General features: G+C 42.9%; 1 protein-coding gene across 1 annotated transcript; it reads right to left on the reverse strand.

Annotated features, from left to right (window-relative positions):
* Positions 1 to 14,708: 14,708 nt before the first annotated feature.
* On the reverse strand, positions 14,709 to 20,222 carry LOC135496842 (uncharacterized). The gene has a single exon (XM_064786391.1). It carries the CDS (start codon positions 20,220 to 20,222, stop codon positions 14,709 to 14,711), a length of 5,514 nt encoding a protein of 1,837 aa, XP_064642461.1.
* Positions 20,223 to 21,493: the final 1,271 nt, after the last annotated feature.

Below are 21,493 nucleotides of genomic sequence, written 5' to 3' on the forward strand. Positions count from 1 at the left end.
ATTACGACGAGTTTAATATCACTGTACATCAACACTTGTTTTATTTCAACGTTTTAGTTTGTTTACTACCAAAACCAAGGAATACTTTCACGACATGTTGCTGATTTATGTGTGTCGTTTGTACCATGAAAAATGTACTTTTAGATGAAATACTACCGGATACGGATCGATGGTTTTATCTGTCTGTTATTGATGAGTCTCATGTCACCAGAAGTCTGCATTCGGTTTCTGGTTGGAGGCCAACACTGCCAAACGCGCCTCCTCAACTGATTCCCATTTCAAATGGCGGTGTAACAGGTATCAGTATCCAAGTAGAGAATTTGTCCTACCCTATCGTTTGATGAATATATGCTGCCTCTGCTATAATTGTGGCGATTGGACTTATTTGGATCAGAAGGGTTTTTTATGAGCAGGTGGGTTAATCGCACCATTTCATAAATCAAGCGGTTTCGTGCGAAACTGCACATTTTGAATAAAGATAGAAATATCTGCTATCATTATTCATTATCTAATTATTTTTATTTCCAATCCCCCAACTGACGGGTTAGTTGTGTTGCCAAAGAAACCTTATATTTATTGACAATTATTGCCACGATTTCGACTAAATCTTCAACAGAATTAATTTGCCCAAATATTCATTTCGGCTGCTTAGGAAAATCTACACGAAGTCTGTAATGAGATGGATAATATCAGGTGAAATAGGCATTTTTCACCTGTCATAGTTTGATCGTATAATGGCCCTAATAATGACAAGAGTACAATAAAGTGAAATGAAATCTCTTTATTTATTGCCGCATTAAAAGAAATTAATGAAATCGGTTGTGATTTGGATGCGAACGGATGCCGTGCAAACAGCAACCTACAATTCAAATCGACTTTTTCTCAAAGTTTTTCTTTTGAATTCATGTCAGCTCTTTATTTTTCTCCAAGAAATAAATTGAGGGTAATCGAAATCGATGTTTGAACATTCGGTAAATGTTAACCTCTCGGCAACATATAGGTTTACACGTGAATAATCTTTGATGGTAGCAAATGCTTACAACGAATGATAATAATCAAAGTCATTCTCTGTGGCTTGAAGGTATCCCGCACAGTTCGTACCCTCACAGTCCGTAATTGCACTCATAGGCCTACCCTACGTAACTTCACTGGGTATCCCTCACAGATCCCTCACAGTGACGTAACTGCACTCATAGTAGGCCTACGTATTAACTTCACTGGGTATCCCTCACAGATCCTCACGGTGACGTAACTGCACTGGGTATTCTCACAGCACGTAATTGCACTATGCATGAACATTATCAAATGTGTTGTCATGCTATTTGCAGGGACTTGTAAGTGCTCCAGCAGCACTAAGCCAAGGCCTCGGTTCTGCATTGCAGAATATCTAAAAATTCTATAGGGACGAGGTTTGAAAAGAAAGAACCACATGGCGCCACCTATTGAACTGATTTTTTCAAAGGCATGTCAGCAGCAATAACAGCTAAGTACATTAGCCATGCACACCATCTTCTTGAGAAAATAACTCTCTGCCATGTTCAGCGCGGTAAAAAACCTAATCGGTAAAATGAGCTATAAACATGGTTTTAGTTAGGCTGCCCATTCATCTTCTTCTGTATTTTATACCGCGCCGAGGCAATAAACGCCAGCAATAACGACCATCTCGATAAAGTATGGCCTCCTGCTATAATTTGGAACCTTTCAGTTTTGATTTACGAAATTTACTATGCGCATTTATCACTTTTATTATGCAGCCCATGTAATTTGTCATATTTTTTCATTATGGCGATAAGAGTCGAGATACCTTGAAAAATGACTTGGGCACATTATATCTCCTTCAAAAGCGATGTATCATTGATGGTGTATACTCCAGTGACTTCGGTGTGCTTCAGATCTTAGAGTAACCAGACACTCTAAGTTCAGATCTTGCCTTACAGATGACAGACGGGGGCAGTCTAGTCGATTTATCAACCAAACGCTGCCCGCGCGAAAGGCCTGATCAAACATTCTGACGCTAAATACACGTACAGGGGTCAGAAGGCTCCAGTTGGCAAATAAATATCCAACAATAAGCCCTCTGAGTGGCACCGAGGAAGATAAAACCCGGGAGCAGACATTTATGACCCCATCTTGATCTGCTGTAAATCAGAAGAGAAAAATGCTTTTCTCGTATATTTGATTTGTAGTCGCGCGGGTCCCTTTGGTGATATATTCCTCCGCGTGTTTGTGTTCATGGTGGGTGCCACGGGAGGCCAGAAAAAATGGATAGGTACCATATTTATTCACTAGACGAGTGGACAGTACATGTAATCCGCCAGTGAATTGGCTGGTATATTACGCTTCGTCCATAAAACCTCTACATCCGGGGTCTACTTAATTGATTCACCGTGACAATTCAAAATGGCCGCATAGAAGCACCGGAAGTTGGGGAGCGCACTGACCCCTGGGAATAGAGGCTGGCGGGCTCGAGAGAAGTAAACGACCCGAGTGTAAGATGACGGGGATGACCTGGCCAGCCACAACAAATGAGTTCAGATGTCCAGTGATTTTGTTGTTATCGTTTTTTAAGAGGCTCCTGTTCCTGACGAAGCATAATGAACCATGACTTCGACTTACTAATGAGAAAGTGTTGATATCTTAGAGGCCAGCTTTCAAAGTGAACGCTTGCTTGCGCACTACCAAGCTCGCAGTTAAAATTGTAATTTATCGAAAATTTGCTCTCGCAGAATAATTAATCGTGCAATACAACAGTTATAAATTACCCTCTTTCTCCTATTGCGCTTTATAGATATTAAGATGGATGTTTTTCGAAATTGAATTTAAACCGGAGTCAGAATAGATCGGTTGGCAAGAAAGCCAATGAGACGCATACATCATTCACTTCCATTAAGTCTATTTGTTCAATTTCCTTGGCGAAAATAGCAAATAAATTAAAACACACCACACAAAATGTTGACGTTTTATTTCCCACCCTTGAGTGCAAAAAGCGTCGTTAATTTTTCGCTTTGAAAAACGAGAGTTTCCATTGTTCTTAATGGGTTTTATAAGAAGATAATGCTCCCTTAGTTAGCCATATATCAGGCTAAACCGGCGTCTGTAATAACAGAGTGCCCATCGACTTTTCTCAAGCAAGACGCCCATAAATCACTAAACTGTCAGCTCTGTAAAACTTGTGCCTTGTTTCCAAATTTGCCTGACAGTCACAGGTTAGAGGTCCCATCCCGTCACCAACATTTCGCTTTTTACAAAGACTCGCCGACGTCTCGCTATAATGCTTGTCAGGAAAATGTGGATTGGGGTATGTCGGTCATTCATCTCTCAGTTTACACATCTGACAGGGGCACATCAATTAAAAGCAGCAGAAGGAAACGTTCGGGTGACAAATGCTCTCAACCTGACAGATATTAAGTTGCCTCACGTGTCCTGATTCCCTTATATTCGTGACGATATTCCATGACCCCCCCCCCCCCCCCCACATGTCTCAGCGTCATCCTGCCACATATATTCCCAAAAACCAGCAGCATTCTTGTTGTTTGGACTTCCAACTCGGCCCCTCCCGTCCTTCTTCTTATTTTGTCATTTGGTCAAATGTCGCGTGTAATCGCGGGATGACCGGAAGAAGCGATGGTGGTGTCGTTTGCTTTGAAATTCAGGCTACACCTTCATCTGCCCGGCAGGTGTCGTGTAGGCACTGCTTGAGACAGCTCCAGATGACTGTAATCTCAAAGGCAAAAACGGACGATACACGAAGGGGAAAATAAAGCGGGGCTCCTGTATGATTGATGTGACAATGTGTCACTAAGGTACGTGAATACAAAAGCTGGCCTCCTCTCAATCATGTAGTCAAATTGTAGTCAAACCATACAACATAACCAGATGACATCCAACTATGAATGATGGTGCTTTCAAAATATGAAAAGATATGAATTATTTTCTCGATTCCTGCTTGGAAACGGACAAGATTGTCATTTCCTTATGGATTGTGATTGATCATGCCCGCCTGGTTTCTTTCCCCACTACTGATAGTTGGCCACAAATGGCTACAGGCAAGTCCCTTTGTCTGAAGTTCATCAGGTGAAGCGGTATCTTCTTTACGTCTTCATCTTGCCACCAAAACCAAGTCTAGGCTACCTATTATACTTGTGTTATATCCATTTGGTCGACGTCTAAATATACACGAGTAACTCCTCTATTGGACATATTGTATGGGTGTAGGGATGCAATTGTTGTTTCTTTGGCGCTCCATAGATAACATGTCAAGTTGTTTCTAGATTCGAAACCATGCAGGGCTACTGAAACATACATCAATCATAGAGTTCAAATGATTTCAGCAAAGTTTATTTCAGGTTTTTCGATACATTTGGGTGATTCTGGAATGAAATCACTATTGTCCGCTTTCAGAGAAGCTTGTGTCTCGTCAGAAAACATAGGCTACATTTGATGAGATTCGCAGACGATACACCATGATCGAAGGATGATCTGGATGATTTGAACTCGGTTACGAGAGCGTGTGGAGTCAAAGATGTTTGTCTTGATGTAGAGACTTTCATGTAGGCCTACGGATCCCGGGGTAAAGGTGTGGGAGGGATGCGCTTTATCTACACGAACTGAGTAGGCCTAGTGCCAAGGTAGTCGGCTAGGAACCAGGCTTAAGATGAACCAGACGACATCAATCGTAGGCCCAGGTGGAGTGCTGAAAAGACATTCATAAGAACTTTCATGACGATGATTTATCGTCCTCTATATTGGAAGTCTGCGCCGCTTTTTCCATGCGCCTCATGAGCCGTACCGTCATCTGCCCGCCATTTGCGCATTATTTATTCCCCTGTTTTTCTCAACCGTTTGACAGCGCGAAATGTATTCTTGAGTTTTTATCTATCAACTTGACAAATGGTTATAGCGAAGAATGAAATTTATTATCACTCTTAAACATTCAAATATTGCTGATGAGTTGGCTTTTGATATTAGATCGATCCATAACCATTTATCTTACAAACGTGAGTCAGAACAGTTTGTCAGGCAGTCTGCTTCGTGCCATCTGCCTTCCAAGGTAATCATTGTGTGAAATGCTGTTATTGGTGGTGCTGTAATATGATACGATATTTTGGATGAAAGTTTGGTCGAAGTCTTACGAGCTCCATTAGAATGCTTCCAAATAAATAATGTTGGAGCCAGGCCAGTGATGACCAAGAGCGTTTACTTTGAAAGGTGGACAAGACAACCCTCGAAGGCACTACCAACGAAAACTAGGCTCGCTCGAACCAATAGATTGGCTTGGTCAAGCCAGTCTATGGGTTCGAGCCAAAGCTTCAACCACTGTACGTCTTAAGGGAGAGGCTCGACAAATTACTAAAGAAATCTCCCCATCTAAGAATGGTGCAAAGCAAGCATCACCTAATTTGTTGCCAGTATTAAGCCTTATCTTTTTATTGCACACTGTGGCATCTTTGCATGTCACCCATGAGTTATGAATGCACAAAGAAAACAGTCGTACATCATATTATCTTGGATAAAGGGTTTGATAAATTCATCTCTCGTCTGTCCTCTTGACCAGAACGACGCTGACGATGCTCAACAAACAACGCCCAGCGCCGCCATCAATTTGACCACTCATTTCAACAACATAACAAACGAACCAGCGTTGATTGATTAATTTTTCGCACCTGCATATTTGAATTTTAAGCGGCGGAAATTTGCCTGCCACTCGGCCATGTTTTAATAGTCGCATTTGATGAACTGCTTCATCGGCTGGGTCCTTTGCCTGTCCTGAATTGTCAATTTATGTGTGAATATGGATACTTCTTCCACCTGCTTCGAGACCAGTTATCTGAATTTGCTCAGGAGACAAGGCGACCTTTATTTTGGGCCTAGTGTTAATAAAACAGCATTCGAGACCACAGATAGTTGATTGGAAAGATTTATGATTGTTTATCTTGCATAAATGATGGTTAGATATCTAAATAAATAGTGCTGGTTCATTCCGTGTGAAATGAGAAACAATATCTTCTGTGGGTCCATCTTGTTGACACGGAGCAGTGTTCACAAACGCACTCTTTATCCTTGTGTAAAGAAGCCCTTGATTTCGGAATGGTATTACTCGTGGTGGTGCTGCCGATGGTCCATTAGATTTGTGGGAATAATGTGACTGGTTGAACCAGAGTTCTCAAAGCACCGATGTGACATGAAGGCTAGAATAGTGGACGTTTTACAGTGGTTTGCATCCATTTGTCTTTGATGACTGGCTAGTAAGCGGACATGCATGCTTCATTTAGTGCATGGTGAAGCCGTTACTTTTGGAAGTTCAAGCAGGTTTCAACTGCCCTTCTAAACTCCTGACGGCGACAGTCCCTGGCATGCACTGCCATTCGGGTTACTCTGTGCCCCGGCAATCAATCTGTCAGTCGACCCTATGAACCTACCTATCACGCAGATAGCGCCTGTATCCCTATTATCATCACTTGTCTCCAATTTAAAGCATTGCCTGACGGAAACTGTAAAATCCTATCAGATACACCACAACATGCTCACGAAACCCTTTACAATAGGCACTTAATCAAAGTTTAACTCCGGCGCTGTATCAATGGCTTTTCCCAGGCAGACTTGTCAGTCATCTCTAATCCATCCATCACGCGGGACCTGTCACATCAAAGCGCTGTATACAACCAAAAGAAACAATTTGTCACGAATGCCTACATCAAGTTTGTTTCATTATCGTGAGGGCGATTGTCAACCGGACAATGATGACATTAGGAGGTGATTCGCACTGGATCATGCGGCCAACGTGATAGACAGAATTAATTCGTTCTATTCAGTGGTGACATGACATTGACAGGGTGCAGATGCAGAGAAAACAAGTGAAAATTGAACGAAATGAGATCTGTATTTTTGGCCACAAATGAAATCTCGCATACTCGCTGAAAAACTCTCCTGTAGATGCTCGCAGAGGGATTTCCATTTGCGAGCACCCCTGCCAGACCAGCCTCCCTCTGCGTACTCGATGTTTGGTTACCCTTTGTTGGTATTAACAGTATAGCAAGCACAGAGCTGTTTCTGCTGATATTTGAGCCAGTGCTTGGAGACCATTTATTGGACCACGGACTTGGTGATGGGACATACGTCATGTCCGATTGCCCTACGCGACATCCACAAAAAAGCAGATGTGGGCCAAAGCAACCCTGAGAAAGTCAATATTGCTGCATGCGCCGAGCTATAGTGATCCTTCACATCAAGAAAAGGAGAAGTTAACTACGAAATAAATGAGAAAGGTTGCAATCAATCATTGGGTTACAATTAGTCGTTTGTTTGGTGTTTAGGTTCAGATGCCTCCAGAATTAATTATAGCATTAACTAAGATTAAAACGAATTTTTTACACATCAATGTAGCAGCCTGAATTAGAAATCAATTATCGTACAGTAGGCAAGTGTCAGTGAACCAAATTAGAGCTCATTAATCTTAGAAGGTTGGTCCTCTCCTGGTGCGTTCCTGGGAAACTGGAAAAACTTGACAGAAAGTGGCGTCCATTCGAAAGCATGGTATCGTGTTGCCCAAATGGGAGGTGCCCCAAGCCGAGGTGCTGAGGATGAAGATATCATTTACTTATGGCGTCAGTTGAGTTACCATTTAATGTAGATTGAAATAAGGGCCTTTCCCCACACGATCGTTGGAAACCCGTCAGCAATACATGACCGCATTGAGGTGCTCGTGGCGAGTTCTTCTGATCAGTGGTGTGGACCATGGCTTGGCCCAAGGAGAGGGCTTCTGAGACTATCATACAGCCTTGGTCACCTGTGGGAAGCAAGAGTGTGTAGACGTCGAATTACTTTCGGGTCAGATTTATCAGTACAACAACATTATTTGTTCTCAAGGGAGTGCATATTTGACTGTGTGTGCTTGCTCACAAATGATCCTCGGTCGCCAACCATTGCCAACATCATTATCGACTCAAAACTCCAACATTTAAGAACAGTGAATGTATTGTCTTCTTGCTTAGTGTCCCCTGCAACCATTCCACGTCTTCTGTCTCGGAACATCTGCTCCTGAAGGTGCCGCTGGTGTCGTTAGCATGTGATGTTGGCCGCCGGATGAGGGGACTTGTCGCGGCCCACCTGGAAGTGGTGGCGTCATGACACTACCATTGTCCCCTGCCAAGAACACAACAAGAATATGATTTATGAATCACAGGCAGATGATTAATGATACTACATTTTCCTCATTAATCAAAACAAGGTACCATTTAGTCAAACATTTTCCACGTTACACAAACGGAATGAATGTTGAATGCTCTGAACATCGCCCATGCCACGGGGTGATATATAATGATTTGAATGGTAATGACAATGCTAACCATTAATTTCCCGATGAAATATGTTATTGTCATTTCCGGACGGGTGATACCCACGATCCCTGGCCTTATGCTCATCGGTCTCGCTGTAGTCATAGAATATATAACTGGCATTAAACATGTATAAATAACGATTGGCCGGGTCCTTTGTAAGCGGGGCTTCATAAAAGTAATATATGAGCATTTCAGTCAAATGTGCCTGTTGAGGAGGATCATTTATAACATTCGCAATGTCATAAAAAGTATCTGATTAAAAGGCTAAATGACATAAAAGAGCATTTGAAATGTCCGTGTCGGATATAACGAGGGACGATTACAATTAAGGCCTGTTGCAAATGATATATAACTTCCGTTTATTCATATTACGACATCGCCATAACACAGGCAAAGACTTTGATGTTTTCATTGTATTGGCTTTGATGCACCGTCATTTCAAAGGAATACATAACTCACGAAGATTCCGACAAGTTCGGAATACATTCCTTGTAACATCATTTGCCGTGATCTTGTCCTTTTGCACCTCTGACAATCTTATATGATCTTGCAACACGAACAGTCCTCTGATCACTGCACATGGTCGCACCAACCAGTCACACCGAAAGAACAGGGAGCCAAGGCGTCTATAAAAATAGACGCTGGCAAATGTCCGGATGATGAAGCGTGTTTCCAACCACTCTAATGGCTTAGACAATTTATCATGGACTCGCCAAAGATGCAGTTGTCAGATTGCCTGACATAATCCGATTGCATCTTGATTTTTTAAGCTGGAACGACAGGAAAGTTGTTATTGATGACCTGATCACCAGATTGGGCCAGCATGTAAGCTGCCACGAACGCTTTGTTCGTTGGTTCATAGGGGAGTTTGCTATTAACGGTAAACTTGTTTACTGTTTACGTTTGATAAACTGGACTTTCATGTGAATTTTAGCCTTGACCGAAAAATCACATCTGATAACAGCAGCTGTGTGCGTCAATGGTGAAGGAAAGACGAAACCAGAGGAAGCGATGGTGACACACATATCCGGTTCAAATTGAAGTTGTTTCACTATACCTGACTTGCACGTCCATTTGTGTTTTTATCTGAAACATCGTGTAAATATTGCAGTCAAGGGGAAAATGTTAGGCTTTTGAAGCCACGAAGCCATTGAGCTAGTGAAGCGGCTGTTCTAACAGGCTCCTTCGTAAAAGCTTTGAGGGGTAGCACCTCCGCCACTTGCCAAATACGCTCTACAGACATAAAAAGTGAAGATGTTCAACATCAGTGCCACGCGGAAGGAACCTTGCATCTTTGTGACTATGATGCTAAACTGGTGAGGTGAAATCTCGCCGCTAGACGTCGCTCTTTTTTACCACAAACTGCAACTGAAATGAGAGAAATTTTAGGGGTTATTTATATACAGTATATATACATACTGTTATAACATTTGCGCTGTGACGCCTTCCCGCAGATATTCACGTCGGATAACAACAGCGTTCTGCACAATCGCCACATGCTACATCCACCATGTTAATTGCACTTTACGCTAATTGAATAATTATGATAATTACGGGCAGAGAAGAAATTTATATGTGTCTAATGGGCAATAAATCATGGCGGACACATTGACCGTTCTCATGATAATCATTGATATGTCATAGCGATATCAATTAATCATAATTAATGGTTGCCACTTTATTTTACAGCATAGGCTTTGAGGATTATGGAGCGGTACTTTCAACCTCCAGTACGTGCATACGATGTACATTTTATGTATGTGTTGAATGTACAAGTCATTTGTCATTTGGCAGGAAGGGCAAGGTCATTTGACAGGAAATATCAATAACCAGAACAGTGGCGCCAACTCCGCGCTTGCCAGTTGCTAGGTGACCTTGACCTGACCCGACCTGACATCTTTTGGCCAGATTGATCAATGGGGTCCTTTAGTTTAGTTGATGAGTAGTCGTGTAAAATTACTTTTGCCGACTTCAGCTAGGTTTAGGGATGCTTTAGCTGTCAGATGAACTCGGCAACGCACTGCACTTAGGTAATAGAATCGCCCATGTCTACAGTAGAAGCTGTTTATCTGTAAACTTCATTCCGAGGTATCTAACCCTATAAACACATCAATCAAAGCCTATCAAAGCAACCTTGCCATTGCCATGTCAGCATATGTATATCAAACCTACTTCAAAGCGAAGATTAGCCGAAGGAGAAGGATTCCTCACTATCAATGAGTGCTAGGGACCATTTCAAAGTACATTACTTGATACAGGCCCATCTGCCGAGTTGAGCCATTAGTTTCTCTACATGTTGAGGCCAAAGGCGAAATGCCCCCAAGGTTCATCAAAAACATGTTTTTCATGCAGATTTTGGCTGATTTTCTGAGTGACAGAGGACAAAAGAGGTACCCCCCCCCCCCCCCACGATCAAAAAGCAAGTGACGGACCTGCCTATACTGGTGCGGGCACGCACTTCCTCTGAACCCTGATCACAGGAGTCGCAGCCTCGATTGGATTGGTACTAGTTTATGGGCCAATCATGAACTGGTACATTTGAAATGCTCCCCTGGTCTACTCCATTGTATACAAACATCTCATCTCTTTGATATTGAGCTATGATGGTTAGTTAATTAGAGAAAAGCCAGAAACGACAAGAATGCCGCGGTGGCTATGATGTTGATGGCCAAGTTAAGAAAACTCGATTCCTTTCCGACACAGATGTCAAAACAGCGCCAATTTGATTATCCTGAATTATCTTAAAGGACCAGACATGGCAGACTCTACCTCGAAATATCAATCTAAAATGCAAAATATGCGACAGGTTATTGATTGTGGTAAAGCGGTGGTCTTGTATGCAGCTACCAGTGTAGAAAGTTAGACACCGATGTTCAACTGGATTCCTTTTCATTTCTAAAACATTTACATGCAAAGCAAAAACATGAGCCATCTTTCCTCGAGAAAAAGCATAGTTTATTAGTGTGTGTGTGTGTATGCGTGCCACCTAAAAGGTAATGGTGACAGGCAAAACCAGGTTCATGTTGCATTGTTTATCAGTATGCCTGGTGTTGACGGGCAAAACTAGGTTCATGTTGCATTGTTTATCAGTATGCCTGGTGTTGACAGGCAAAACTAGGTTCATGTTGCATTGTTTATCAGTGTGCCTGGTGTTGACAGGCAAAACTAGGTTCATGTTGCATTGTTTATCAGTGTGCCTAGTGTTGACAGGCAAAACTAGGTTCATGTTGCATTGTTTATCAGTATGCTTCGCAGCTGATAGTTAACGGTGACAGGCAAAACTAGGTTCATGTTAAATTGCTTATCCGTATGAATGGCATCTATATGTAAACGTTGATGGTGACATGCAAAACTAGGTCCCTTACATTGTTTATCGGTATGCTTGGCACCTGAAAGTTAATGGTGATAGGAAAAACTCAGGACTAGGCGTAATTGCATTACAATTCGATCTCATCTGCAAGCTAACCCGGTCTTTGGTTGGATGGGTCAATTATAGATCAAAGTCTTCTTTGAAATATCCCGAACTGAAGAACAATCAGTTAGGTTTCAAATGTTAGTGTCGCGTCAACGTGCCAAGTGTCGGGGACCTCTGAGCAAATCGTGATAGGCTGTCCACCCTGGTCATCCAGGCGGCTCCCCCTCGAGGCTGCAGGTCAATTTGTAACTGTCAAAGTGAACAATACCCAAACCATGCCTTATTCACTGCAACTATCATTTAAAATGAATTGGTTGGAAATTAACAAAGATAGCAGCGCCCATAACTCATACATCAACTTGTCAGGGGAAGAATTTTTATTAAAGAAAATCCCGACAAGAAACTAATTTATTAATTGCAATTGTAGTTTCATTGAAAAGCAATATCGCTACATAACCATAGGCTGTCAGGAGCGAGTGCCCCCAAGGATTAAGCTTTTGTGCTGGGCTGACATGACTCTCATAGCTCACCCATCCATCATATGTGGGATATTGCAGGGGGCAACTTGCGTCGATCTGTCAAAGGCAGACAACTATCGCGCTCTTCAATCACTACCAACAACTCTTCGCACATTCCTGATTGGGAAATCATTTGGAAATAAATAATGATTGAACATGGCTTTTTCCCCTCAATATTATAACTTGGTTATTGATGGATATATACGAAGCTAGCCATTATCGAAGGGACGAAACATGATGCCACTTGTTTCATCATACATTGACTGGCGCTGCGGCATGTTTCCAGCTGCGATTTAATCACTAATACCACGTCCAATATTTTGAAGGAGTGGGAAAGCCTACGAGAGAAAAAAAGAATTTCAGGCGACCTCCCAAAGCGCCAGTCACATGAATAGAACGACCTCTAGCGGCAAAAGATAAACTGAATTTCGCAACCCAAAAAACCATCTTTCCAGGCCAACAGCACTTGTATCTGTACTCGCAAGATTCACCATCATCCCATAGATATAAAATCTTTAAATCCATTGTCAGGGTTCTCGAAGATTCTCAAATGATGAAGTGAGATCTCTTTCCAGAGGCTGATTCTAGTCGACATTCTGACAAAGCCGCTAGTCCTAAAGGATTGCCCTGACAGCGCCCATCTAATAAATCACTACAATCTGACTGGAAAGATGGTTCAAAAATCCATTCCTCAAAACTCTGACACGTGGTGAATGTATTAAATACACACAAATCTGGTCCTAAGTCATCGTTAAGGTGGTTATGACAGGCTTGTGACGTGCCAGGGATCCTGAGGTCTTTTGTTTTCGGGTTCGGAGTGAAATTAAATTGGATAACGTTGAGCTTGTGACGGGTAGCTGACAGGGGAGTTGGGAATATATGAAATATTGCCATGATCAATCACTGTTGAAATGTTGTCATCTGTATGGAAAATATGAAAGTTTCTTGGCTTTTGGGGGGAGATTGTGCGTCGATCGTTCAACTTCTGCCACCTCATTTCAGTCGAGTTTTTATCGTCATTTGACAACCATTTCATTTTGAAGGGAACGAAATTGAGGACGGTGGTTAGGTTGTAATAGTTGACAGCAGCAACAACAAAAATCCAAAATCATCTGTGTTGCGGATTGGGGAAAAAATCCAAAGATGAGGAGCAGCATCTGTAGCATCACCGGTACAAAAGCTCTGCAAGAAGGTATCATCAATCTAACTGATTTCAAGCTCTCCTGTATTAATAAGATCCTCTTTCTCTCGCTTTAATCACTTTAATTACTCTCAGAATCTTCATGCCAACTTATAAAACATGCCAGACGGCTTTTTTAATATTACACTATAAATCATAAATAGAGTATGGTTCAGAAGTGTCGGTGTTGTCTCTCTAGCAAGCGATAAATCATCTTTGAAGAATGATATAAGTCATGATTGGTCATGTCTAGATTTGGGTGCGGATCTATCAAAGGCCTTGCTGTACTGACTCAAGCTTGCATGACAGATTGGCTATGCTATGAACTTCAAAACGCCATAGATCATCAGATGAGATAGAAAGATTCGACTTGCACTGATAAAGATAGATCAATCATTTACACTTACGCATCTTTAGAGGGGCATTGGGTTAGAAATTACCTGCCGAGTTGCAAGTCATCGCTGCCAGTCTGGTATGTTTCATCCAGAAACATCTGTGGAAGTTTGGGGATATGATGCTATAGAACGAGGCAAACTCTTTGGTTACCATCAGAGAACTAACTTTATTTGCTATAATACTAATCTTGCCAAACCTTGGCTTCTGAAGAAAGCATGAGTCACTTCCTGTTTCTTGGTGTGGGAAGGCCTTTAAGATAAACAGAACCCGAGTGACCATCCCTAGATTGGTGAAATGTACCAGAAACGGATGTCTTCTGTACCAGTCGCCAGGACCTAGCGTGGGCTGAATTGACACTTGATGTACTTTAGTATATTCGGGATGACAATTCCCGACATTCCCCGCGGCCAAGAAACAGTAAATGCAAGTGAAACCTAAAAAACATGCATACTAATTAAAACTCTAGAAACTTGTACCTTTAAAAGTAGACAAATCCATCAACAGATGATGTCAACTTGACATCCTTGAAGTTAAACTTGTAATGTAATCAGCCATCAGAAAGAATATTGTCTACACGACAAAGAACGTGAACTCGATATAATTATAACCATCTTACTGTAAACAATGTCACGATTGACAATTATCCGAATCTTGGTTATTCCGAGAAATTACTAGTCGTGTGTCTAAACATCAACAACGAATGAGTATACACTTAAAGGTAATGTGATGACTTCAAACTAAACTCAACTAAGTTCCGATATGAATGATTTCCGATCAACCTTTACTGAAACCTAAACCAAATGTTAATAACAAGTGCCTTTTATCATGCATATAGTTCACACAAAGTTTTTGAGAGAATTCTCTTAGTCTTGAGATTGTCTCTGTATCCGTTCACGTGCGAGTTTCGCAGCTGCGCGCTGCGGTCGCGTACCTTCGTTTACGTGATTTCCCGCCTTTGGCGGCACTTCCTCTGGACCAACATGCAATTCCAGGGGATATAATTTTCCAATCGCACGGTTTGATCTACCCGATGTTGTGCGCACAGTTGCGGAACGCGTCAACCCATCTTTGCCGGTATTCAAACTTTCGATCTTTCCTAATTTCCAGTTAATCCGACGTTCATCCTTATCATGAACCAAGACCACGTCCCCACAGCGTATTGTGTCTGCTGTGGCGTTCTGTTTACTTACTTCGTACATGTGACGTTCCCGTAACACGGCCACGTACTCGTCATAAAAACGTTTCCGAAAATGATTGATCAATACGCATCTGTGGTGTGCCATTTTTTCCAGTGCGGTTTTCCCGTCATATGTTGGGTCGAACTCTGCGTTTTCTACCTCTTGGTGAGGTAAGAGATCCATATCTCTACCGAAAATTAGGTGATTCGGAGTGATCGCGTGTAAACCTAATTCAGTTGGCTCCGACGACATATATGTTAGCGGTCTGTTGTTTACAACTTGTTGTATTTCTTTAACCATGGTGTTTAATTCATCACTGTCAACCAGAGCCTTACCAAGCGTCTTCTTGATGGCGCTTTTTACTACCCCGATAAGGCGTTCATACACACCTCCAAACCAACTAGCCTGCACCGGTATATATTTGAAAGAGATGCCGTTTCTAGTAAGGTGATTCTGAACTCTTTCACCACTCACGTTAGCTAACAACCGTTTGATTTCTGTTTCTGCGCCCTTAAAGGTTTTGGCATTATCCGAGTATACAAGTTTAGGTGTCGAACAGTTTGATGTGAACCGTCTGAAGGCACGCAAGTATGACTCAACCGTCATATCTGGGACTACTTCTAAGTGAACCGCTCTAGTTGTCAGACAACAGAATAATGCTACATAGACCTTCTGTACCTTGTTTGTGGGCCTATTGCGAACGTAAATATGACCTGTAAAGTCTACTGCTGATGCTCTAAATGCGGTTAGTTCATTTAACCGAAACTCAGGTAACTCTGGTGCCAGTGGTGTCAAGTAAGGTCTTCCAGCTACAACCTTACAGATTACGCAACGTTTGACAACTTGACGAACTGTAGAACGCATGGATGTGATCCAGAATTTTTTCCGGAGTTCACACATTGTTGCCCCAGTACCATAATGCACTATACGTTGGTGCGCATCCCGGATGATCAGCGTTGACAAAAAGCTAGTTTTTGAAAGTAGAATCGGAAACTTCCTGTCCAATTCGACATTTGCGTTACGCACCCTCCCCCCGCAGTGAATCATGCCATCGTCTGCGAGAAATAGGCCTAGTTGATTGACCAATGGTGGTCGCTTGGGAAGCTTTTGCTTCTTTGCTTTCTCTGCCCGTAGATAAGTCAGAACATCGCCGTACCCCTCTTGTTGAGTGCTACGAATCCATAGTTGTTCCGCGGCGTGCATGTCGTCCGCTGAAATTTTGCTCTTGGCCTGAATTCCACGTTTGAAAGCTCGGGTGACCAATGAGGTCACTTTTAACAGTTTGGTGTAGGAGCTGTAGCGTTGGACATCCATGATTTGTGTTAGGCCTACCCTAGTGTTTTTTGGAAGAAATTCATTTTCCACCTCTACACTCCCTACCAACACTGTCTCAATTTTGTGATCATTTAGGGGATTGATTGGCCAAGTGATGCTGTCGTCTTCTAACCACTTGGGTCCCTGTAACCAAACAGAGCTCCCCAGTCCCTGGAGTGTTGTACCCCGTGATATTATGTCAGCAATGTTGTCAGCCGTTCTGACGTGAAACCATTGCTCGACCTTTGTGAGCTTTCTGATCAGGTCAACCCGATTTTTGACAAATTGCTGCAACTTTTTGTCAGATTTCACCCAATACAAGGCTATCTCCGAATCAGTGAGGAGAGTTACGTTTACTCCTGCGTAAGTGTCCCTGTATGTGTTGACCAAGTAATCTGCGTATTGGGCTCCCATCACCATGGCCTGCAATTCTAATTTTGGTACCGTCAGATTGTTGTTTTTCTGCGATACCACCTTGTTCTTAGAACCCAGCAATGTGACCCGGTTGCCTTGCTTACCATATGCTACACACCCGATTGCCGTAGTTGGGCATGCATCACAAAACACAATGATTTCCAACTGATTATCTGATTCAAGATTCAACCATCTTGGAAATTTCATCTCATCCGCTCTTTGTAATGACACCCGAATGTCATTCCACTCATGTTTCTGATCCTCAGTCAGATGCTCGTCCCAAGACTTACTCTCAACCCACAGTTTGTTTGCGAACGCTTTAGCTGGCACAACCATTGGACCCACAAGACCAAGAGGATCGAAAATCGAAGAAGTCTCTGAGACTACCGTTCTTTTTGTGTGGACCTTGTCCTTTTCAAACCGTTTCTCGCTAACCGAAAGCTCATCCCTGACACAATGCCATTTTAAGCCAAGGACATTTTGTGGACCTGCTTTTGCATTTGTACCGTCTTCGTGTATTTTCTCATTTAGTTTTTCCGAGTTTGTGGCCCATTGCCGTAAGTCAAAGGCTGCCGAAGACATGATTTCTCTAGCTTCATGGTAATACTTCAAGGCTTCCGATTCTGAGCCGACCCCTGACAACAAATTATCAACGTATGTCTTTGCCAACATGTCTAGTGATACAGGTGTGTTGTACTGAGTCAGATGTTTATGCAAGGTGACTGCCAAGGCAAATGGGCTACTGACATTACCAAAGATGACTGTGTTGCAGGTATACGGCACAACTTCTTTCGTCATGTCGTTGTCTTTGTACCACAAAAAACGCACATACTTCCGGTCCGGCTCGAGCAACCTAACCGATAAGAAAGCCCGGGCCAGATCTGCACTGATAGCATACTTTCCCGTCCGAAATAACATCAACAACCTTACCAGATCTTGTGTCATATTTGGCCCACCGTGTAAACAATCATTTAATGATGGCGAACCACAACTAGCATCGAACACTATTCTAACAGGAGTGGTTGCGCTTTCTCTCAATACCGGAAAATGTGGCATGAAGTGACAATCTGATTCTTTTAAGGCCTGTGCATCACTGATCTCTGAGACATACCCCTTATCAAGATTTTCTTGCATTACTTTCATGTATTGATCAGCAAGATTCAATTTTCTAAGCCTAGATGTAACCTGATTGAGGCGGGACCTACAGGCGTCCACGTTGGTTTTTAACTCCGGGTAGTCATCTTTCCAGGGGAGTGGAGCATAATAATGACCTTCTTTGAATTGCATTTTATCAAGGTAGTTTGAGAGGAATTGATCATCGTACTTACCATCGCTTCCTTCGTCATTTTTGACCGTTATTGATTCCATGTAAGTTTTCAACAATTCCGCCTCCCGATCCTCACTTTCGTTATCACCTTGGCCGACCACGGCGGTCGTGGCATCAGCGCTATCCCCTTGGATTATTTCTAATGGGCCTGACAAGAAACAACCGATGTTTGAAAACTGTATAGTGGGACCACGTTTTCCCGTGATAATGCGATTTTCCAAGAACAAATATGCACTATCGCATCCTATGAGTAAATCTATGGTTAATTTGCCAGTTTTGGCACCAAGATTGTCCGCTAGGGGTAATTCCTTTATGTAATCATGATTCAAACATTTTTTCCATCCGCTTTGGTTTATCGGCTTCACAATTTCATCTGTGATTAAGACATCCATGACCTTCGGCCCTTCATTAGTAGCTACATTAACCGATGCCATGTCGTAGCACCGTTTGCTTACATGACCCCCGAAACCGTTGACATTTAGGTACTGCTTACCGTGTGGCTGGAGTTTTAATTTTACAGCCGTATCTTTGCGAATGTATGACAGCATGCTGCCCCGATCTATGAGTACCCCTGCCTTAATTTGTGCATCACCATTTTCTAAGGTGACACGACCCGTTTCCAACAAAACAATTTTGTTGTTTTCTGCCGTCTCAGCTGCTACAGCAGCAGGATCTATAGGCCTAGTTTTGCGTTCCGATCCGTTAGGCCTATCCAACTTATTGGATTCTAATTTTACGACACTTCCCGACTCTGATTTGTCGCATAGGCCTGCACCGGATAGGCCTACTGGACACCGTGATTTTTCACGCGGTATCGCACATGTTTGAGTAGTACTAGAACCGCCTTGCTGTTCACCAGCATTCGTCGCGCCAAAATGTTGAGCAAAGTGATTATGCAGAGATGAATGATGTCTGCGATTACAGACGTTGCAATTTTTGCGATTGCTGCAATTCCTGGCAGAGTGCGGTCGGAGACAATTGAAACATAAGCGCTTGGCTTTGACCACCGCGAATCGATCCGAATCACCCTTTGTACAATTTGATGGAAAATGGTCTCCATCGCAGAACACGCATGATTTTGGTTTTGTCCCGTTGTTGGACACTAAGGTTGCGGCAGAGATGGGTTTCCGGTTCGCACTTTCAGCGGGTTTGGTTTTCTCGCGATTTTCACTACTGAAACGTTCTCCTAGATTGTTCAGGTGCTTTACGAAAGTTTCTAAAAACGCCTTCAGGTTGAAGGCTCCGTCCTGTCCGCTGGTCCCCATCTTGTCCTGGAACTGTCTCGGCAGCTTCCTCTCCATCGTTGGGATGATGAACGCCGCACATTCTTCCGTGTCGATGCCCAGGTTGTTGAGCGATCTGATGTCTCCCATGACGTGGTTGTAGAACTGGCTCAGTGCTGCGTAGCTATGTCCGGGTGGCTCCAAGTCGAAAATGCTGCACACGTGAGCTCGGACAATTTTCCGTTGTTGCCCGAACCTCTCCTTTAGTGTTGTCGTCAGCGTCTCGAGGTTATCTCCCGTCGCGTGGATGCCTGTGACCGCATCCAGCGCTGGTCCCTTTAATTGCCCTAGGATATAACTAAATTTTGTAATATCCGAAAAGTTACCGTTTATCACGTCTGCTTCCATTGTCTCCCAGAAGGCTGTCCATTTTGTGAATGTCCCATCAAATATGGGAAGCCTTAGTTTTGGCAACCTTGCCGTTTTTGCCGACGAAGGTGTGCCGTCCCGTTTCTCCCTCTTTGTTTCCGCTTTTGCGTGCTCCTTGAAATCCTCAACGAACAGTTTTACACGCATGAGACGTCTTCGCTCATGACTCCGCCGCACGATAATGTTATCCATTTCAATGATGAATTCGCCGCCATCGAGTTCCGCTCCGATATCGTTATTTAATTCATATTCGTTGTCGAATATGTTCTTAAGTTCTTCAAGACTGGCCTCTGCCAGAATTTGTTCCGCCTTGTTAGGGGTTTCTTTGGAGAGAATGTCCTCAACCCCCTCGAATTCACGATCAAAGGCCTTGATTAGAGCCTTACGTTTATTATACTTGCGATTCAAGTCCGCTATTTCCTCAGGAGTTTTCTCCCTTGGAACCGTTTCCGCCGTTTCCATGGTTTCGTTCTCTTCGTTCTCGTCTGCCATGCCGAGTTGAAATTCAATTGTCCGTAATAAACTTGATGCCCGTATCAGTGTTTATTCCGTAATCCGCGAATTTGTCGCCGTAAATTCCGTCCGGAGTATTGCGTTGTGTATTCCGTATTCCGTATTCCGTGTTGCAAAACCCAAAAATCCTGGTCCAACGACACCATGTGGAAGTTTGGGGATATGATGCTATAGAACGAGGCAAACTCTTTGGTTACCATCAGAGAACTAACTTTATTTGCTATAATACTAATCTTGCCAAACCTTGGCTTCTGAAGAAAGCATGAGTCACTTCCTGTTTCTTGGTGTGGGAAGGCCTTTAAGATAAACAGAACCCGAGTGACCATCCCTAGATTGGTGAAATGTACCAGAAACGGATGTCTTCTGTACCAGTCGCCAGGACCTAGCGTGGGCTGAATTGACACTTGATGTACTTTAGTATATTCGGGATGACAATTCCCGACAACATCAAAGAAATACCTTGGCACGTATAAAAAAGCGCACAATAGGGGGCGATCGCTACCTGCGATCGTCTCCGTCAGGCGGCCAATGTATTTTCAACAAAAGCCGTCTCATTGGTATGCTATAAGGATCAGATATGTCTCCGAGATAGAAACATGGCAACCCAAGCTGACCTCCATGCACCTCCGTCATTTCAACCTTGACCTTCATTGGGCCTAAATCCTAGGCCTACATCTATTTCGACCTTAACCTTTACCACACATTGGAAAAAGACCGATGTGCATCACTATGAGTATGTTGTGCTTTTAAAACCGAATGAGGACTGCATGCATACTCCCAGCATGGTGACGGAGTGAATACACTGCAAGCAGTACCCAAGGTATCAATCGTGTTTACCCTTCCTACACAAGCTATTTACCTAGTCACCAGCATTTCCTGGACAGGCACTCACGACACTTTAAGGGACATTGATAAACCAGCCCCGAGAGACCGGCCCGGTCCGTAGTCCATCAATCATATCATTTTCTGCCTTAGTGAATTCGTGCATAATTGATTGTATAATTCATCATTCTTTGTTGCTTTCTCATATTGCCAATCTGGCACTAACTGATCTTATGACGACGCTTATGGTTTTGAAGAGAATATTGATGAAAATCGAGAGTGTGAAATTCTGTCCGGTTCTTGTAATAAATCGTCTGATAAGTCGCGAGATTGTGCATTGAAACCTTCCAACAAATGACCAATACGTGACTTTAGCGTTCAGAGAACTGTCTAATATCCTGACAGTGAGTTTTCCACACTTTTGCAAC

The sequence above is a fragment of the Lineus longissimus genome, chromosome 1 (genome assembly GCF_910592395.1).
Source record: "Lineus longissimus chromosome 1, tnLinLong1.2, whole genome shotgun sequence".
Classification (NCBI taxonomy): Eukaryota; Metazoa; Nemertea; class Pilidiophora; order Heteronemertea; family Lineidae; genus Lineus; species Lineus longissimus.

Excerpts from the sequence above, each read along its gene's own strand:
- LOC135496842 (XM_064786391.1), bottom strand. The coding sequence starts at position 20,222 with ATGGCAGACGAGAACGAAGAGAACGAAACCATGGAAACGGCGGAAACG.